This window comes from Heliangelus exortis, chromosome 2 (genome assembly GCF_036169615.1).
Source record: "Heliangelus exortis chromosome 2, bHelExo1.hap1, whole genome shotgun sequence".
Classification (NCBI taxonomy): domain Eukaryota; kingdom Metazoa; phylum Chordata; class Aves; order Apodiformes; family Trochilidae; genus Heliangelus; species Heliangelus exortis.
In genome coordinates, this window is record NC_092423.1 from 42398892 (window position 1) to 42417007 (window position 18116).

The 18116-nt window shown below is 37.6% G+C and overlaps 1 protein-coding gene across 13 annotated transcripts in view; it reads right to left on the reverse strand.

Moving 5' to 3' along the window:
- HDAC9 (histone deacetylase 9) overlaps window positions 1-18116 on the reverse strand; it is a 458285-nt gene that overhangs the window by 124264 nt on the left and 315905 nt on the right. For all 13 annotated transcript variants that reach the window (XM_071735765.1, XM_071735762.1, XM_071735760.1 and 10 more), the window contains 3 exons: window positions 17652-17829; window positions 10779-10912; window positions 2576-2696 (listed from right to left, as the gene is read on the reverse strand). In XM_071735765.1, coding sequence (XP_071591866.1) covers window positions 2576-2696; window positions 10779-10912; window positions 17652-17829 — 433 coding nt within the window. The remainder of the gene's footprint in view (window positions 1-2575; window positions 2697-10778; window positions 10913-17651; window positions 17830-18116) is intronic.

Sequence of the window (18116 nt, forward strand, 5' to 3'; positions counted from 1 at the left end):
ACATAGTCTGCTTGTTGGTTTTCTTCAGGTCAAGACAATGCAACATAAAATGTTGCTTAACACACTGCAGTGAAACATGATCAGTCCAAAGCTTACCCTGCACAACAGTCTAGAAGCTGAAGTGATCATTTGCACTAGCTGCACCTGTATGCCCTGATACAGGGAAAACAAAACCAAGAATTCAAGCCAGTTTATACTCTGAAAACATTAAGAATGTGTGAATGAGAACTGCATGCATTACTCTCACTGATTTAAGTAGGTTACAGCCATTTTGCTTTGTGTATTTACTGAACAGGAACACTGAAATAAGCATTTATTGACAAATAGCACATTTATGGTCTTAATCATATTTAAATTTCATTCCTTCAAGTGTTTCTTTTCTGTTTGAAAGATAGAGAAGCTGCTTCTTCTGAGCAGGGACAAGGAAGAGACACCTTTTTTGGAGCACAAGTGGAGAACTAATGGTGCCTCTGTCCTTTTGGGTGGGTAGAGGATTAAGGAAAGCAATGGGTATCCTTATCATTAGGATGCAAAGTCAGATTTTGATGGAACAATTTGTGTGGAAAAAAGAAGCACTTCCGTTTGAAATAGAAATTTTTAATGAGAGCATGTTGTTATTGATGACATTTTTAATAAGAAACGGTTCCTTCAGATTTCTCTCCATACATTTGCATAACTTTGATTTTCTATACTATAAAAAGATGTTAATTTTAATGGCAGGATTTGTTAGGCTCAGTCTCACTGAACTGGGGACAAAAAAAGTGGCACTCTCACATTAAGTTTCTTTATACAAGAGTCTGGGAGTCCAGATGATTTGAGCTTCCAGTATAAAAGAAAAACAAAAAAAAAAAACCCCACAAGCAAAACCCTAAAGAACAGTATATGAAAAATCATGAGGGAAGGGTGTTTGAATGACTATTGTCTGGCTAAAAGGCCATGTGGGATTCAGCACATCCCTGAATTTGAGATAGAAAAGGGCATTAAGCCAGGGATACACTCAGAATATATTCTATGACTGTGATCTTGATATAAATTCAGACAGTAAATATTTTAGACTAAGTATCAAATGAAAAGGGCAAAGAGTGTCAAAGAAAGAACTGTGAGCGAAGAAATGGTTCTCTAAGATTGGCCAAAAAAAAAAAAAAATGAAAATACAGAAAGGATACCTTGGTCCATTCCTTTTTTTTACCTCTTAGCTGCAACTACAAACTGCATCCCACATGTTAGTCAACCACTGAGATCCAAAATTATAAAAATATTTTCTATCAATGTATGTCATATTAAATAATGGGAAAATCAAAATGAAATGAAACAAAACCAACAAAATTTAAATGAAAATTTGACTCTATCAAAATGGAACATTTTGACAATGTTGGTGAAATCAAATCAAAATGTTTCCAAATTTACATTTTAAAGGAATTTAGAGCTTTTTTCATGGAAACATTTTTTTTTTAAATTAAAAATTATTTCCCACCTTGGAAATTGAAGCTCCTGAGTACCTATCATACTGTAAGTATTTAAGTATTTTTATTTTGATGTTGCCTTGGCTAAGAAGATATAGAAACTCAGATAACATTGTGATCAAGACATTTTTATCTACTCTTTCGACTTACTGAAGAAACAGTTGCCTTACAGAAGAAGCTCCTTGTGTTAATTTCCAAAGCAAAAAAATTGCTTTGTGTTATGTGGCAGCAATTTCTTTTGCTGGTTAGTATTGGTTTTGTTTGGGTCGTGTTTCATTACATTTAGGATAATCCCCACATCTTAGAGTAAGTGTTATAAAAATAGCTGAGAATTAGTGTGTTGCATCAGTGTACTGCAACATAAAGGAAGGGATTTCACTCCCAGATTATTTCCAAAATTCACTGCTTTCTGTGTGTTTCCTTCCATATTGTCTGTACCAGGCCTGACAAGTTGATCTGCTTCATGCTACATTTATGGCACTGCTCATTTTAACCCTAGTATTCAATTATAAAAAGCATAAAATAACATTGGTTGTGCATGAGGATGCTTGATGTGAAAATCCTTTCCCTTTTCTCCTATTTTGTACATCCATAGGTCTATTTAATATTTTAATGTGGTTTCACCCCTGTTATTCAGAAAGATATCATACCCTGCATAATGGGAAGGCATTAAAATAAAGTTTGCTGGTTAGCAAACTTAGGCATGGCTGAAATAATGGAAATAAAGCAAATGAGAACAGCAGACAAGCAATTCTGACAAGCAAGTGTATCTTAATTTCCCATTTTCAAATCACAGAATACAAGGAGATAAAAGAGCAACTGTGTTCAAGTTTGCCATTGACCTCTGACAAAGAACAAATTACAGTAAAGGGTTAACAATTCAGTGATTTTTGAAGTGAATGAGGAGAAACTTCTATTGCTGCTTTCCAGCCTGTGCATTTTGCTAATCTATATTTGGCTTACATTGTAACATTCTCCTTCCACATAGCAATGCATTTGGAAAAAGTGAATTTTTGTCACACTGCTTGCCAAGTATTTTAAACTGACACCAGCTATGACTAATGACAGTGCTGGAATGTGCTGTTCTCAGTAGAATAGAGGCCTGTACAGACCTAGGAGTTTCCTGGGGTCCAGCTTCTGTCTGTTCAGGGGGCTGGTGCCATACAGCAGTGAATGATGTTCAGAGTGAACCAGCTGTATTTCCTCCAGACTGGCTTTTCGACCTCGAATTCGCTGAAAGAAAACAGCAGAGGCCTACAATATTCCACTGACAATATTTAGGGAGAGAAAAAAAAAAAAAAAAAAAAAAAAAAAAAAAAAAGAGAGAAAAAAAAAAAAAAAAAGAAGTCCAAAATAACATTTAGTATGATTAATAATGGGTTGAAGTTGCGTCATGCAGGAATGTGACACTGATTTGTTTATTAAAGTAATGCTACATGAAAAACAAATGCATGTGCGGTTTATCACAAATGCTTCACGTAAGTCTTAGCAGAGTTAATACAAGAAAGAGAAAAGATTTTGCCTCTTTTCCACATTATATTAAGACATACAAACCCAAATGTGAAATATTTCTTAAGTAAGAAATATGGCCTGAAAAACTCTAGTTTAAAGAACAAAAATTTATTCACACCTGTAAGCTGCAGATGTGTTCTGAATGAGGTTTAATGTTTTTCATATCACTGATAGTGCTTGTGATTTATGCTGCCACGAAGAACAAGATCACAGTGAGGAGAGCCAGGGAGAAGAAAAATAAGGTTTAAATACTTTAATAAATATTTTTTTCTTTTTTTTTTTTTAGTGTATGTTTGATATCCCAGGATCATTTTTGCTGTTACAAGTGCTGACTCACTTGCTTCCTTACACCTTGGAAGAGGAATTTTTCTCTTTAAATGTTTCTCCAACCTGTACTCTCCATAATTCATCCAGTCATAAAAAATCTGGAGTGTCTTTCTATAAATCCATTAGTTTCTATAAATTTCATCAGTTTAGGAAAGAAGGAAGAAAGATAGGAAAGAAGGAAAAGATAAAGTTAATACTTTATAATTCACAAATCTGTTCCTTGTATGTATTTGGAGTTACAGCTTGTCATTAAATATTTACTTCCCTGCTTGTGCTATTGCTACACAAGCTTTTGCAGACACAGCAACACAAAACAGATTTTGCTCAGTTTTTGGTCATAATAAACAGCACTGTCAGCAAAGTTCTGGACCCAGTATCATCTTTCCTGTTAATACTGGATGATGTGGAGAGAAAAAAAGCCTTGGTGATCTTGCAGAGCTGCTCTTTCTAAACACCTCTCACAACTTAGACCGTGGATCTGTCTGAATGTCAATGTCTACAGATACACAGGTACATAAGTGATCTAAATAGACTGATTAACCTGTTACGGGAGTGCTAATAAATTCTATTTTTCTTAAAGGTTAAGTTATAATTCTGATTATCACCTACTCACGCACATCAGAAAGCACCAACCTCTTCACTAGCAGAAAAATACAGTAGTATAAATAGTAAAGAGAATGTGCACTGCAGGAGAAAGAAGCTACCTATGAGGGGTCAGAAGAACCATGCATAAATTAAACTGAGTTCAGCAGTGGCAATTTTTTTCTGACTAATCAGGAAAAATGTCCTAAGAGTTAAATCTAGATGACTGTGAAACAGGCTACCCCTCAGGGAAATGGTGGAAGCCCTATTTCTTGCAGTGTTTAAAACCTGACTACACAGCAGTGGAAAAACATTTTAGGGAATGATCCAAGAACTAAATGACTTAATAAACTCTTTTTCATCTCTAATTTCTTCAAGCCTCTCCCAGTCTCACATGAGAATTTGTAGCAGTGCACTCATATCCTTTTAACACAGTTGCACAATCAAAATCAGCACATTATGTTACTTCATGGAGTCAGTAAACTCTGTAATGGTTCTTCTGGGTCAGATAAAATGTTTTTCTTCACAAGTGAGGTGACTGGTAACATTTATTTGTTCATCCATTTTCATTTAGGTCTATGTTTCTAATAAATTGTTTTAAAATCTGTGTGTCCAATTTGCCACAGCAAAGCTGGGAAGGGAGGCTGGCTTTCAGGGCAACCAAAATAAACGTATAAGAAAAGTGAAGAGGCATTTTATGAAGGTCACATCAAAGAACCCTGAGGAAAACACTCACTCCCTGGTCCTGTATTTTCTACATGTTGTACAAAAACTCCTAAAGAGATCTTTAAGAGAGTTGAGTGTCTGGCTCTTTTTTAAAGTTCTGTTAAATTCCATATCTATTTAACTACAAAATACCCACAGCCAGCCATTATTCTGATAACAAGGAACTCTGTGATATCCCATCAAATATAGTGATTTGGACTAACAGGACACAGTCTGGAAGTGACCTCTTCAAAATGTTTTGCCTCTGACTTACCTACCACTCAACACTTCCAGACATTCAGGCTGGGGCAGAAACAGGTTTGGGGCACAAATCTAGTAGCAGAGAGCAGGATTCCCACTCTAAGGCTGCTCCCATCATTGAGGTCTGTGGACTGCTGCCAGGAGCTGAGCTATCAAGGCAGGCACAGCCCAGACCTGCTCGTTCTCCCTGGCTTCTCCAGCTCTAAACTCGAGCATCAGCTCACGCATTTAAATCCTTGCAGTATCTCTGCCTATCAAGCCTTTCCAAGAACATTAAATACAGCTATCTAAGGCTCTGCACAGAGGAAAAAAATACTTTATAATAAAAATTACCTGTAACAATTGCTAAGAATAGTTCTTCTGACAAAATGGTGTCAGGATTTAGCAGATCTATGAAAGCACATGTCATAAGTCTTGCCAGAATCAAATCTGGAAACATGTAACCAGTTATACATAGCAATAATTTTTGCCTCTCACTGACATGATATATCAGATGACATCAAAAATTCAATTCTGTGACTTTACATGTACACTTTTACCCACATCTTTATTTTTTAGCATCTTTCTTAATTTTCATGGGCCCTAATAATTTCAAAAACCTAACATTTTAGTAGAAAGCAGAAAATTGGCAGAAAGCCAGTGACAAGAAATAGCATAGAATGTATGATCAGTATTTGTTTCACTGGATACTGCATCTGTCCAGTAAAAGACAAGTTATCCTTTTCTAATGTGCATGACAACTGGTGTGTTGGCTTTCTCCTCTGACATGTGCAGTTCTCTCTGCAGCAGACATTTATATATCTGGGGAGGTGGTAAATGTTGCACCTGAGTGATTAAAACAGTTAATCCAAAACTAGGAAGTTGTTTTCCCCACAACAGTAAAATATTTTCATTTTTTATAGAATTAAAGGTCAAAGAGAAAGAGGACTGTCCAGTCCAGTCTCATCTTTAAACAGACCATTAAAATTTCACAGATAACCTCTATTACTGTGAAGACTTTGATTAGACTTTCATCAGACTAAATCTTGCACAGTCAGAGGTTAAAAAAGACAAAGGTGACACTGCCTGTATCCCTCTCTGCTAAACTAACAGGAATTGCTGACATAGTTTAAAGAATATTTCTCTTTCTGGTCTCTCAGTGTAGGGTGTCCATTGCCTTTACTCTATCTATTTGCATGGAGAGAGTGTCTCTGAAATTTCCTTAGGCTGTTTAGTCTGTAAACAAGGTCTTCAGATTTTTTCCTACTTTTCTGGCATTTCTCATAGCTGTTTAATTCTCTCTTCTTTTTTAAACATACACACAGGGAACATGGATTGTTTGCCAGTCAGTACATCCATATCATTTGTTCTCTCTCCATTAGGTGGAAATTGCAAGCACATCTCTGACATGCACGCACCCACAGAGAGATGCATTGCCTCTCTCCATGTCTTTTGCAAAGTCCACTGCATAGCCTGAATACATTCAGCACTACAAAGATTTTTTCTCTTAAAAACTAACTGCATTATTTGTAAACTGAGGTTCAGAGGATGGAACTTTTCTATATTTCAATATATGTGACTGGGCAGACTCAAAGGTTTCTAAATCTTGAAATTCTTTCTTTCTCTCCCCTGTGATGGATGACATGTGGACAACAGGAGGTACAAGGTATCTCCCTAATCCAGAAAACGACCAAAATTCAGATCAAATTCCAGGCTAAAAAGAAAAATGTTGTCGACCACAGTCCCTACAGGAATCAGAGGTGGAGATGCAAAGTGTGACCATGTCTACATTCTTCTTTTCTTTTCTAAAACTTTGCTGATCAGCGTAGCCTAATGTCAGTCGTGCATAAATGATGGCCCCAAAGGAGTTATGTAAAGACTTCCTCTCCCTAGAAGAAGTAGAAAGCAGACACCATTACTAAAACATAATTCAGTTGGGGGGGGGGGGGGGGGAGGGGGCGGCTGGTCCCAAAGGTAAGGCAGCCATGCAATGATCTTTAAAAAAGTAAAATTGCAAAAAAAATAATGGATGGCCTTATGCCAATCTTTGCATCTTTTAGCTGCCTTGTTTTGGTGCTACGTTGAATAACTCTCCGCTCTACATATGTGAGTCTTTAACAAATACAGAATTGGTATTTCAGTAAACATATGCAAAAGTTTCAACCTCATGCAAGAATATTGTTCCTGAATTTTATTTTTCAAAAACATTTGTACCAGGACTATAAAAAATCCACTACAGGGGGAAATTACTCAATTATCTTGCCCTCAGCTCAGTCAGGGACTAAAATCTGGCTCTGTAAGGATGGCCACGGTGTGAATATGTTTCTCCTTTTTCTTGGGGAAGCCAATGGGACAAGTAACCTACCTATTTGGAAGAGTGACACGATTTAAAAAATTCTGAAAGCTATAACTCGTTTCCTGAGTTAGCAAAGAATGCACTAGACTGTTGTTTGAATAACTCTAGAGCTCAAATACCTATGACTCGAAAAACAAAATACAGTCTGAAGAAGAAAATCTTCTGATGTTGGTTTCCCAAGTAACAAGATAGGACAAGGGCAAATGACCTCAAATTGCAACATGAGAGGTTTAGATTGGATATCAGGAAAACTGTCTTCACCAAAAAAGGTTGTCAGGCAATGGAAGAGGTTGCCCAGAGAAGTGATTGAGTTACAGTCACTTGAGGGATTTAGCAGGCACGTAGATGTGATGCTTACTGGTGACACGAGGACATGGTTTAGTGGTGGATGTGGCAGTGCTAGGTTAATGACTGGACACTATGATCTTAAAGGTCTTTTCCAACCTTAATGATTTTACTATTCTAAGTCCTCTTGACTGTGTCTGCAGCAGTAAATTAGGCAGTGCCAGGAAACACTCCTAGGCAGAGGAACACAATCATCTGTACTATTAAATCTGTACATTGTACTTCAACCCATTTTGGCTGAACAGCAATAGCACTCTTCCAAACATCTCCCAGACATATTTTGCTCGTTAGCATGATCCAAGGAGCATTCCTGGTAGTATGAACATGGGCCTTGCTATGCCAGTTAGCTCAGTAGTAGAGAACAGTCCCAGGCACATTCTATTTTGCAGTGAAGACAAAACTCTGAGCGGCCCAGCCAAACCTTGTTATAATTTTACCACGTTATATTTTTATAATGCTATATTTGGAGGCACTATGAGCAACATAAATCGCTAATAGATCTATTGGCTTGTGTCAGCCCATTATATATGACTTCTATCATCCCATGCCCAGTTATAGATGGTTCTCTGTGCACTTGGCCATTCTCCAGGGCCATAGACATGAGCTGCATGAGGGGTTAATTTACACCACATGATTTAAGAACTAGATTTTTTCTACATTTTGTAGATAACAGAGATCATATAGATATAGATTGTTCGTTTTCCTAAGGGTTTCTTGTTAGATTAAGAATAGGGAGGCACAAGCCTGTGGCTATGGATACATAAGGTAACAAGATCTGAGCTACCTCTGACTGAACTAGCTTTGATCCTGAAACTCCTCATCAGACACAGAGTGGGGCTGCAGCCCTCTTGTGGGGCTATTGTTTTAGCAAAAGAGAAAAAAAGGTTCACAGTTACTGCAGAGGATTTCCTAAGCAGCTGTTGCAGGTTATTTGCCCTAATCTGCCCTTCAGATGGTGCATGAAGCAGTGCACATGGCAAAACCTGCACAGCAGCCACCCCCCTCCTTCTGACAGAAACTCTGGGAAATTATACTGAGAAATTATATTAAGATACACTAATGTCCATGAGGGGGCATTCAGAAGTCACTAAAAGAGACAGTTCAAGTTGCCTTTGATGCTTTGATTCTCCATCCTCAGTGTGGTATACTCAAGAATGCAGCTTAAAGGTGGTCTATTATTTCTTGAATAACACAATAACTCCTCTTCTATTGGCATGTTCAGCTAAGTAACTTTTCTCAATAATCAGAACAGCAGTTAAGTGAATCATCCCAGCCTTCCTTAATTTACAAAGTGAGCAGATTTCAGGATGCATTTGATGACAGGCAAGCACTAGAGAATTCAATGAAGCAAAGGACAGATTGAATCATCAAATATAATCCTGTCTTTTGCTACACAAGAGGATCAAGACAGACACCAGATCTGCAAGCCAGCTTTACACAGAGGTTCCTCAAAATTTTATCATCAGAGTTTACATTTTGACAGCTCATTTCTCATTCCAGCCTCATTTCAAAGCACGCACTGGGAGTCAAAATTAACTGAATGTCAACTGACATGAAGTGACTTATTTCCTCTCTGCTCCCTTGCTGGATTTTGCAAGACCTAATAGGCTATGTTTTGGGTTTTTAAATTGCAGAATTCTAAGAGGAAACCCTAAATCTTGCAGGAAACTGTTGGACTGCATGCATCTTAGACTAACCTAAACCACTTTTCCTATTTACACCTTTTGCATACCCACACAATTTACTATTCAGCAATATCTATTTATTGCTGAAGAAATCAATATGTAGTAGCACATATTACTACTTTCTTTTATATCTTTTCTTTACAATATAGAAAGGTAACTAAGCCTTATTCTAGTAAAGTACCACTGCATGTTTAACTTACTCCTTAAGTATGTGATCACACCAGTGAAACAACTTGTGATACGTGGCTTTAAGGGCCTTGCTGAAAGTCTTCTTGAAGACAGAAAAACTTATCCAAGCTAAAAAAAAGAATTAGCCTGTTAAAGTGCTGCCATCTAGTTAGATGAGTGTATACAACAAACCCACTTATGCTGCTTGCAATATCTCACTGCCCAGTACACTAAGCTACCTATAGAAAATCATTACGTGCAGTCACTAATAGCTAATCAGAGGTACCTCTCTAAACAGTTCTTTTGGGTTTTTAAAATTTAAGTATATAAATAAAAGTAATTAAAGGAAACAGAGCAAAAGAGCCCTAGTAATTTTGGGATCCTGCAAAACATAGGCAAAGTTGTGTTGATCATTGTTAAACTTGTGCTGCCATGCAGTATGCACCCTCAGTGGCCACAGGCTTCTGGAAAAGTTGACAGTGCTGCACAAATCTTGAGTGGTAGGAAAAGGCTGTTCTTCAGTTCATCATGAACCTCAGAGCCCATATTTGATATAAGCATATTTTAATTTACAATTTTTTGAGGCAAATCAAAGTAGAAGAAAGTTCCACATTTGGTCTTATATTGTCTAGAAGACTGTACATAAATGTCTCAGGTTTTGACATGGTACCCATTTTACACCTGGCAAATGAAAGTGCTATGAAAAAAGACTTCAGAGTTTGAGATAATCACAAAATCACAGAATTGAATGTTTGGAAAAGACTTCTTAGATCACCACCTCCAACCATCCACACACCTTCCCCCCAAAAGGAGGAAAACAAACCCAACATAAATATATATATGTATATATACCACTATGCCCACCAGAGCATGTCCTGAAGTGCATCGTCTGCAGTTTTTGCATATCTCCAAGGACAGTGACTTTGCCACCTCCCTGGGCAGCCAGTTCCAGCTCCTGACTACTCTCAGTAAAGAAATTCTTTCTATCTAGTCTAGACCTCCCCTGATGCAATGTGCTTATGGAGTGATACAAACTACATTTTTAAAAAGCAGTGTTCTATGCTACTACTGGCATAAAACCCTAGAACTATGCTATTGAAAGCAGTGCACTTGCTGTTTGAATACTGTTTGTCTGCCTTCCTAAATCAAGGTGAAAAACAGTCTGGATTTTATATTCTGATGCACATGGATAAGTTATTTTCATTGTGTAAATTGTGTAAATTGTCTGACTGGGATGTGTACTTTCCTAAAGCACGTTATTTTAATATTGTCAGTGAAGTCCAAATAATTTCTAAGACAAATGACCTCCTGTTACAGAAATAAGACAGGTTTAGAGTTTAATACATTTGCCATTTGCTTTAATAAGTCAAGTAACTGGCCTTTATTCTTTATTACCTCGCACTTGTTTAGCAACCCAGTTTCTTGCAGCCTTGACCAGATGCTTTGGATCCTTCCTGCATGTTCGGGGTGATTAGCATAGTTGCCACACATGCACTGGTGCTTCAGCATCAGACTGTCATACACAACACCTTCAGCAAAAAGACAGAACAATGAGAAACAGTAAGTGAAAGAAAGGTAAGTTGCGCCATTCCATGGTCAAACATCCTAAAGCAAAGTTGGGTTTTATGTGACACTTAGAAAAAGATAAAAATTCTGGATCTTAATTTCCTTTTCCTTTAAGGAGCTCTGAATTTTGTCTTTGAAAGGGACATCTTGTGATACTGAGAAGGCAAAAAATTAATTCTCAAGAAATTATAAATACAACTATAAGGAAGGAAGGAAACTGGGAGGTGTCTTGTGAAAGCTATTATGGCTAGAAAAAAAATCTGTCCTATTACCGAATCACTTGTTTTCACTTTTTCTGGTGGAAAAGTCAGTTCAGGATGTTAACTTATATATAACAATGTAAGAAAAACTATTCAGAAAAACCTTCTAAAATAAATTTTGAAATGGCAATGACATCCTGTATTTGTATTTCCTAATTACTACTGTGTTAATTCCAAATCTCAAACAATATCACACAAAAGTTTCAGAGGATTGCAGCAGTAGCAACCAGGGTCCTTTTTCATTAAAAAGAAAAGTTCAGCTTACTACTCAATTAGGACCAAATCCCATAGTTAGACTGCTATGCAAGGTTCCTTTCAAATAGTCCACATCCAGTTATCCCAGGACAGAGCAACCTTATATGAAACAATTATCAGTATGGCAATGCTCTGTAGTTGTGCATTGGGAGTAAAAGAGAAATTTTAGTGAGTAGCCTTGAACTAAATTCAATTTTCAAGGTCTCCAAACCAAGTCTGAAATATTGGAAAAAGATTTTATTTATTTACTTGTTGCATTTCCCTCAGAAATATCTGGAACAAAAACCTTGCCCCTGTGAGACACTTTCATTTGGGAAGCATTTGAATATTTTTTCCTCTTACAGTTGAAGGGGACTTAAATTAACAATTTCTCCAAGCCGCAAAACTTGGCTTAAAAAATTTCTTTCTTATGTGCCACCACTACTGGGGATGCCAACACAGTTCTGGGAAAGTTGGGTTAGCCTGCTGCTGAAAAGTCAGCCAGTGAAGAAAATACAAAACTAAAGTCCAGATTCAACAGCTTGCTCAATACTGCTATTTAGCAAAGTTCTTGAATGGATGTTGAATTTTAATAAACTGCTTGAAGCTCTGCTGAGTAGGAGTCTGTATACATTGTGGCAATGCAAAATTAAGGTTCTGAGATAATTCAGTTAGAAGCCAGCCAGAAATTAGACTGCTCTAGAAATATTTATGCTGCCATATTTCTTAGCTCACGCACTTTAGAAATGATCCTTTGGGATCTTGGTATTTAAGCCAAAATGATAATACAACAATTATCTTTACCATAAGGAAAATGCAAACATAATACCTATGCAACATGACTGAGTTCGTGATAAATGATTACCTAAAGAACAAAATAGTTCATCAGCAATAAATTTTTGTATTTTCTTTCTCGGTTTGGTTTCTTTTAAAGAAATGCAAACAAAAAAAAAGAAACCAGTGAAAATCTGGAGTTAATAAACTAATGCAGCTTAAAACCTCTGCTGGCATTGTCAAAGCAGTTAATAATTTCCTCTCTCTGAAGTTATTTGCTTTGCTGCTCTATCATCAGGTCTTAAAAGTTATTTGAAAGAGCAAGTATGCACGCAAATGAGTTCATGCTCACATATCTTGTTTTCCTTTTCTTGACAGTCAGAGTTTTAACTACTACAGCCTCTTCCATACGAATATTGCAAAATTTGGCAGTGGTCAGTATACCACTGGATTAGAGAACATCCCCACCCACTCCCGTGCCAAACAGAGAAGGTGTTTAGAAAGTAAGTGTATGTGATCAGGAGTTTCAGAAGCTCTTAGGCAGAGTGGGCAATTATACCCAATGGATTTGAACAGAAACACTTGTTAAATGTTAACAAAACTAGCTGAAACTTGGAAGCATCTCCTGCTTGCCACTCTTTCCATCAATGTTTTATTCTAATTATCAATGCACCCTACGGGTTTAAGTTTGCACCATCCCAACTGCAGGTAATAGAAATATAAGATATATATTTTGCTATATTATATAGAATCAAGATTTTTATGCAATTATGACACTTTTTGATAACCTATATAAGGGTTGCAACTAAACAGTGATTTTGAAGTGAAATGCTGAAACTATGTATTCAAGATATCTCCTCTTGCTGACATAGATATAAATACCCCTTTCTTAGAGCATCAGTATTTTTCTCAAAATAGAATATAATTAAAAAGTGATTTTGTTGTGTGTGAATTATTTTGTCCAAATCAAAAATCAGTTTAACCGATTCAGGTCAGTATTGCACAGCAGAAGCATCTGCTTCAAACTTTTAAATATTAATACCACTGAGCATAAAATTTATTTCTAGAAGGATTGACTTAAGAAAAGATGGAAATATATGTGTTCATTTATTCCAAGCATCTAAATTGATTTAGGATGTGCAAGTAATTCAGATGTGTGGCTGCTGGTCATACAGCACAAGTGCCTGGTACAGTACCACAGCAATGCAGTAGAGATTACCACTAAAAATAGTCTGTAGGGTTTCCCTAACAGGATTCAGCCAATAACATCTCCTCCCACCACAAAAAAAAAAAAAAAAAAAAAAAAAAGAAGAGAGAGAGTAGGAGAGAGAGAGAGAGGCAGACAACTGTTTTCAATTGCATACTGCTGTGAAATATTAATAAAAGATGGTTATTCAGTCTCTCCAGAAAAAAATGCCTACAGCCAGATTCTGCTCTCAGATTCCTTGTGTAAATCTGAGCTGCTCCTCTGAGACTGGTGGATTTATTCTGGATTTACACCAATATTACTGAGGTCAGACTGTGGCCCTGATGATAGACTGGAATGGTAGCCATATAATGATAGAGGACACAGGACAAAAGAAATTGAATTTGCATTAATTCAGAAAAAAACATAAGGTCTTCCTGATGGGAACTCCCTAACACACATTCTTTTCCAAAATATTTGTGCCAACTTTTTTCTTTAATAATATTTTAAACAGAGGGGAGAACAAGACACCTAAAAATTGTTTATTAACAGCATGCTTTGAAGAAGGTGAAATGACTTGGAGAAAACCAGTACCAAAAAGAAAACCCAAGGAAAGAATATCTGATAAATTATTTAGATGAAAAATATGAACTAAATAATGTCAAATATTTTAAAAACCCTCTAAACGAACATCAAGCATACCTTATATTTTCTCCATCTTTATCTCATTGTTTTATGCATTTAATGCATACACATTCACATTGCATAGCTCTCTTGCAATCATCACCTTTCTGATATTTGGTTAAGAGAATTTTCTCTCATGACTCACAAAAATATCGGCTCATTTTGATCCCTATGTAATGTTCTGACACAACAGTTTTCCTTCTACCTTTTTTATCTTCCAAGAATGTCTTACCCTTAGACAGAAAAAAAAACCCACACCAAAAACCAACCAAACAAAAAACAAACAAAAAAACCAACCAACGGAAAGAAAAAAAAAAAACCCAAAAAACCCAAACAAACAAATAAAAAAACCCAACCCCCAGGAAGAAACTATTCAAGGCAGATAGATGTTTTTACATTACTTTCTAGAGTCTGAATTTGATCTCACTAGAATTTTCTCCCCACCATTCCTTCCTTCCTTGCTTTTAAAAATGTTAGTATAGCAGTTGCTGGGACAATGGCTGGTTGCATCTTGTGGTCTCTCAAGGATGCAAATCATAGAACCACAGGATAGCACAGGTTGTCAGGGACCTCCAGAGTTTTGTAGTCCAACCCTCTGCTCAGGGCAGGTCAGCATTTTCATCACAGCAGACTTCTCAGGGCTTTCAGAAAGGTTGTATAACAATTGGGTCCAGGTTTCTTTCTTTCCACTGACCAACAAATAAATGCTAAGGCACCATCCAGACTCAGGAAGTACTATGCACAAATACAGCCATTCTATACCATACCACACCGTACCAATGTTAATAACACATACACCAATCTAGTTATTCACAGAAACTGTATTAGAGCTATTAATTTTGCAAAGTCTCTGATCATTTTCGCTCCAAAGATGTTAATCTCCTAATACAGAAAATAGTTCTATTCCCAATGTACTCAGAAACTGAAGTGATAATAGTTAGATATGTAAGTCTACAAGGGATTTCTCCAAGCAGAAAGGGAGGGTTTCATTGTGCATGCAAAGGTGTGTGCTTTGTTGGACTTATGGTCAATCAGCCGAGGCGTGCTGGCTCTTAGCATAGGTGCAGCTTAGAGATATCTACAGCTCTGCTCTTTGCCTTCAGCCAGTACCTAGAGATTATGATAGTGGTGAAGGTACTGAGCAGAAGTGGAGAAGCAGAAGCATAAAGTTGCAGAAAAAGTAAAAATAGGAGTGTAGCAGACGGAACCTTCCCTGGGGCATGGCACTTCGAAGTCAAGCAGGTGTCCTTGTTGGGGTGCACAAACAGTGCTCCGATCTTGTCACCTTTAGACTTGGCCAGCCTTGTTCAGTGCTTCTGCTCCAGACCCAGGTAACCTCCTCCTCTGGCTGCTTGAGAGTGAGCTGGGCATACACTCTGAAGCTCACCTTTTATTGGTTGCCCAATCCTGCTCATGCGCAGTAGGGGTCAGCTCTAATTGGGCACAGGTGGGCTTGGCACAAGCTCACGCCTCCCACCTCGTAATTAGCCACACCTGATTGTCTCATTGCCTCATTTCACTACATAGGGGGATTTTTTTTCTTCTCTAATGAGTAGGAATTATTATCTTGAAAGAACAGTGGAGGGGGTGGGGAGGAGAAGAAACAGGAATTCAACCAAAAATTATTTGGGATTTGGAGAAAGGAGTTTAGTGAATGAGTATGTCAGATGGAATGAAACACATTTTTTCTCTCTTCTCTCTTTCTTTATTTCTCTTTCCAATGTTGTTGTCCATGTACCAATGCCTTACTTGAGAGGTAAGGTTAAACTTCCTGTCCAGTATTAATCTGTCCTGGCTCTGCATCTGTACTGTCTGTATTCCGCTGCAGAACCCATCAGGCTTCCTTGTGTCAGATCTCAAGCCCTTTATGTCTGTTATGTCCCATTTCCTGAGACCAACTCCATTAAGTGTTTGTCCTATATAATGTTATTCATTTTCTTATTCTTCCATCTTAACTTCATGTTCTATTTCTTGATGATGCCAAAAATCCCCAGCTATATGTAACCACCTTGATCCTCGTTTTCTTTCTGGAGACTTTTAAAGGGAGGTGTCAATAAACCTTAGTAACCAGACTGAAGCAGTGGCCTTTATATTTGGAACTCCATTCAGCTTTTCCAGTGGTGAACTGAAGATTTTTGAACAGGACATTGAAGCCTACACACAATGAGCTCACTTTTGGTGTGCTCTGTGAATCTTTTAGAATGAGTTTAGAATGGTTTGGGGACTCAGTGAACCACAACTAGAAAAACAGTGGCCTTGTTTAATAATCCTGTCTATATACAACTAGTCTTTTTGCAGAAACTCATGGAAAGTGAATTAGCATCTTTCCTTCTGTACAATACAAATGTTTTTTACCCAAGTTAAATTCCTAAACTGAGATTCTAAGGTTCTATTTACAGAAGAGGAAATTAGATCTTTCATCTTTGTCATCTTTGAACATCATCTTGCATCCATTTACCCACTTACTTGCAGAACTTCAAGGACATATCTTTTTTTTTTCTCTCTGTTTTCTTCTTTAAATAATAATTAAATTCTTAAAATAATAATTTTATAATTTCTTTGTATTCCAAATTCTCATTCTAATTAGTAAGATGGGAGAGTGCATTTTCTTGCACAGTCACATATGGTGCCCATTAAGGACTTCATCCTACATCCATCCATGTTCACATCCTGAAGAGCTGTAAGTTTCCAGGGCATGGCAAGTTCTGCCAGCATATGAAGGAATTAATACTTCAAACAGAAGCCTGAATAAACAGTGTCTTCGGGTATTCATTTCCCTTTTCTTATGCACAGAGTAAGTGACTCTACTTCTGGCCATGTTGATTCACTGAGATTCAGGCTCTTAAAAAGATGCACTGTCTTGTAAGGTTAGATTACTCATAATAAAAATGGTATTTCCATGGTCATTTTTCTCCCTTTCACTGAAGGTTTTGGGGGTTCTAATCACTCTGCTTTGGACACCCCAGGCCATACCAATAGGAGGTGCTCCCTGAATGACCAGACTGCTCAGGATCAGACCATAAATCTTTCCTCTGTCGCTTCCACACAACTGCTGAAAGACACCAAAGTTGCAGCCAACATTATCCTCTAGTCATGGCTACACCTTTGCTCTATCTGTAAGGAAAGAAACCTTGTAGCATAGACTGACTTGTCAAATTAAGATGCTAAGAATCATCTTGCAGCTTTCCTACTTACTGGTGGCCTTTCTTCAACATACTGGTGGTCTTTTTACAAAACAGGCAACAAGAACACAGAAAAAAGAACCAGAGGACAGGGAAATGAAAGGAAAAGCTATAAGTGACTTAAAGGCACCAAAAATACACCTGTTGCTATATTGCCAGAGCCAGTCAATGATAATAATTTATGACAGTGTGAATATTAACCCTGTGATTTCTCAGCTGCATTGACTGACTTGATGCCCTTACAGTGTTATAAACCCAGGAACAGTCAGGCTCAAAGTGAACTCATTGCTGCAAGAGGTATTTGAGGCATTTAAATCTGTTGATCCTACATGAACAAACGCATTTGCCCTGCCTATTAAAATCAATCTTTAGGGAATCCTACCAGTGGTGTAGACATGCTGGCTGGGCTGATCCACATCTGGGTGAGGTAATGTGGAATCAGCAGAGGAAGATGAGGTCCTGGACACCGGCCGGTGTTTATCTAATCCTGCCATGCCAACTGTAGCCATCTGAGCCTGGTAGATTGGCAACTGGTGGACACGACGATGTGCCAGGAACTCCTGTTTCCAAGAAAACAGCACAGTAGGAAGAAATGTGAGAGGGGATCAAGTAAGACACTGAGGGAAACATGTCAACAAATTAAGTTCATTAGGTCAGGGCTGTAATAAACAGTGTGGAAAAAAAAAAAATAAAAACAACCCAAAAAGCAACCAGCAACAACTCACACCCAAGACCTAGTCAATAAATCCATTCAACAGATGTTTTCACACTGACAGTGGGGAATGCTGACTTTACTGAAGACTACGTGATGGCAGGCAACCTGTCACTTCTCCCTGACAGAGGAAAA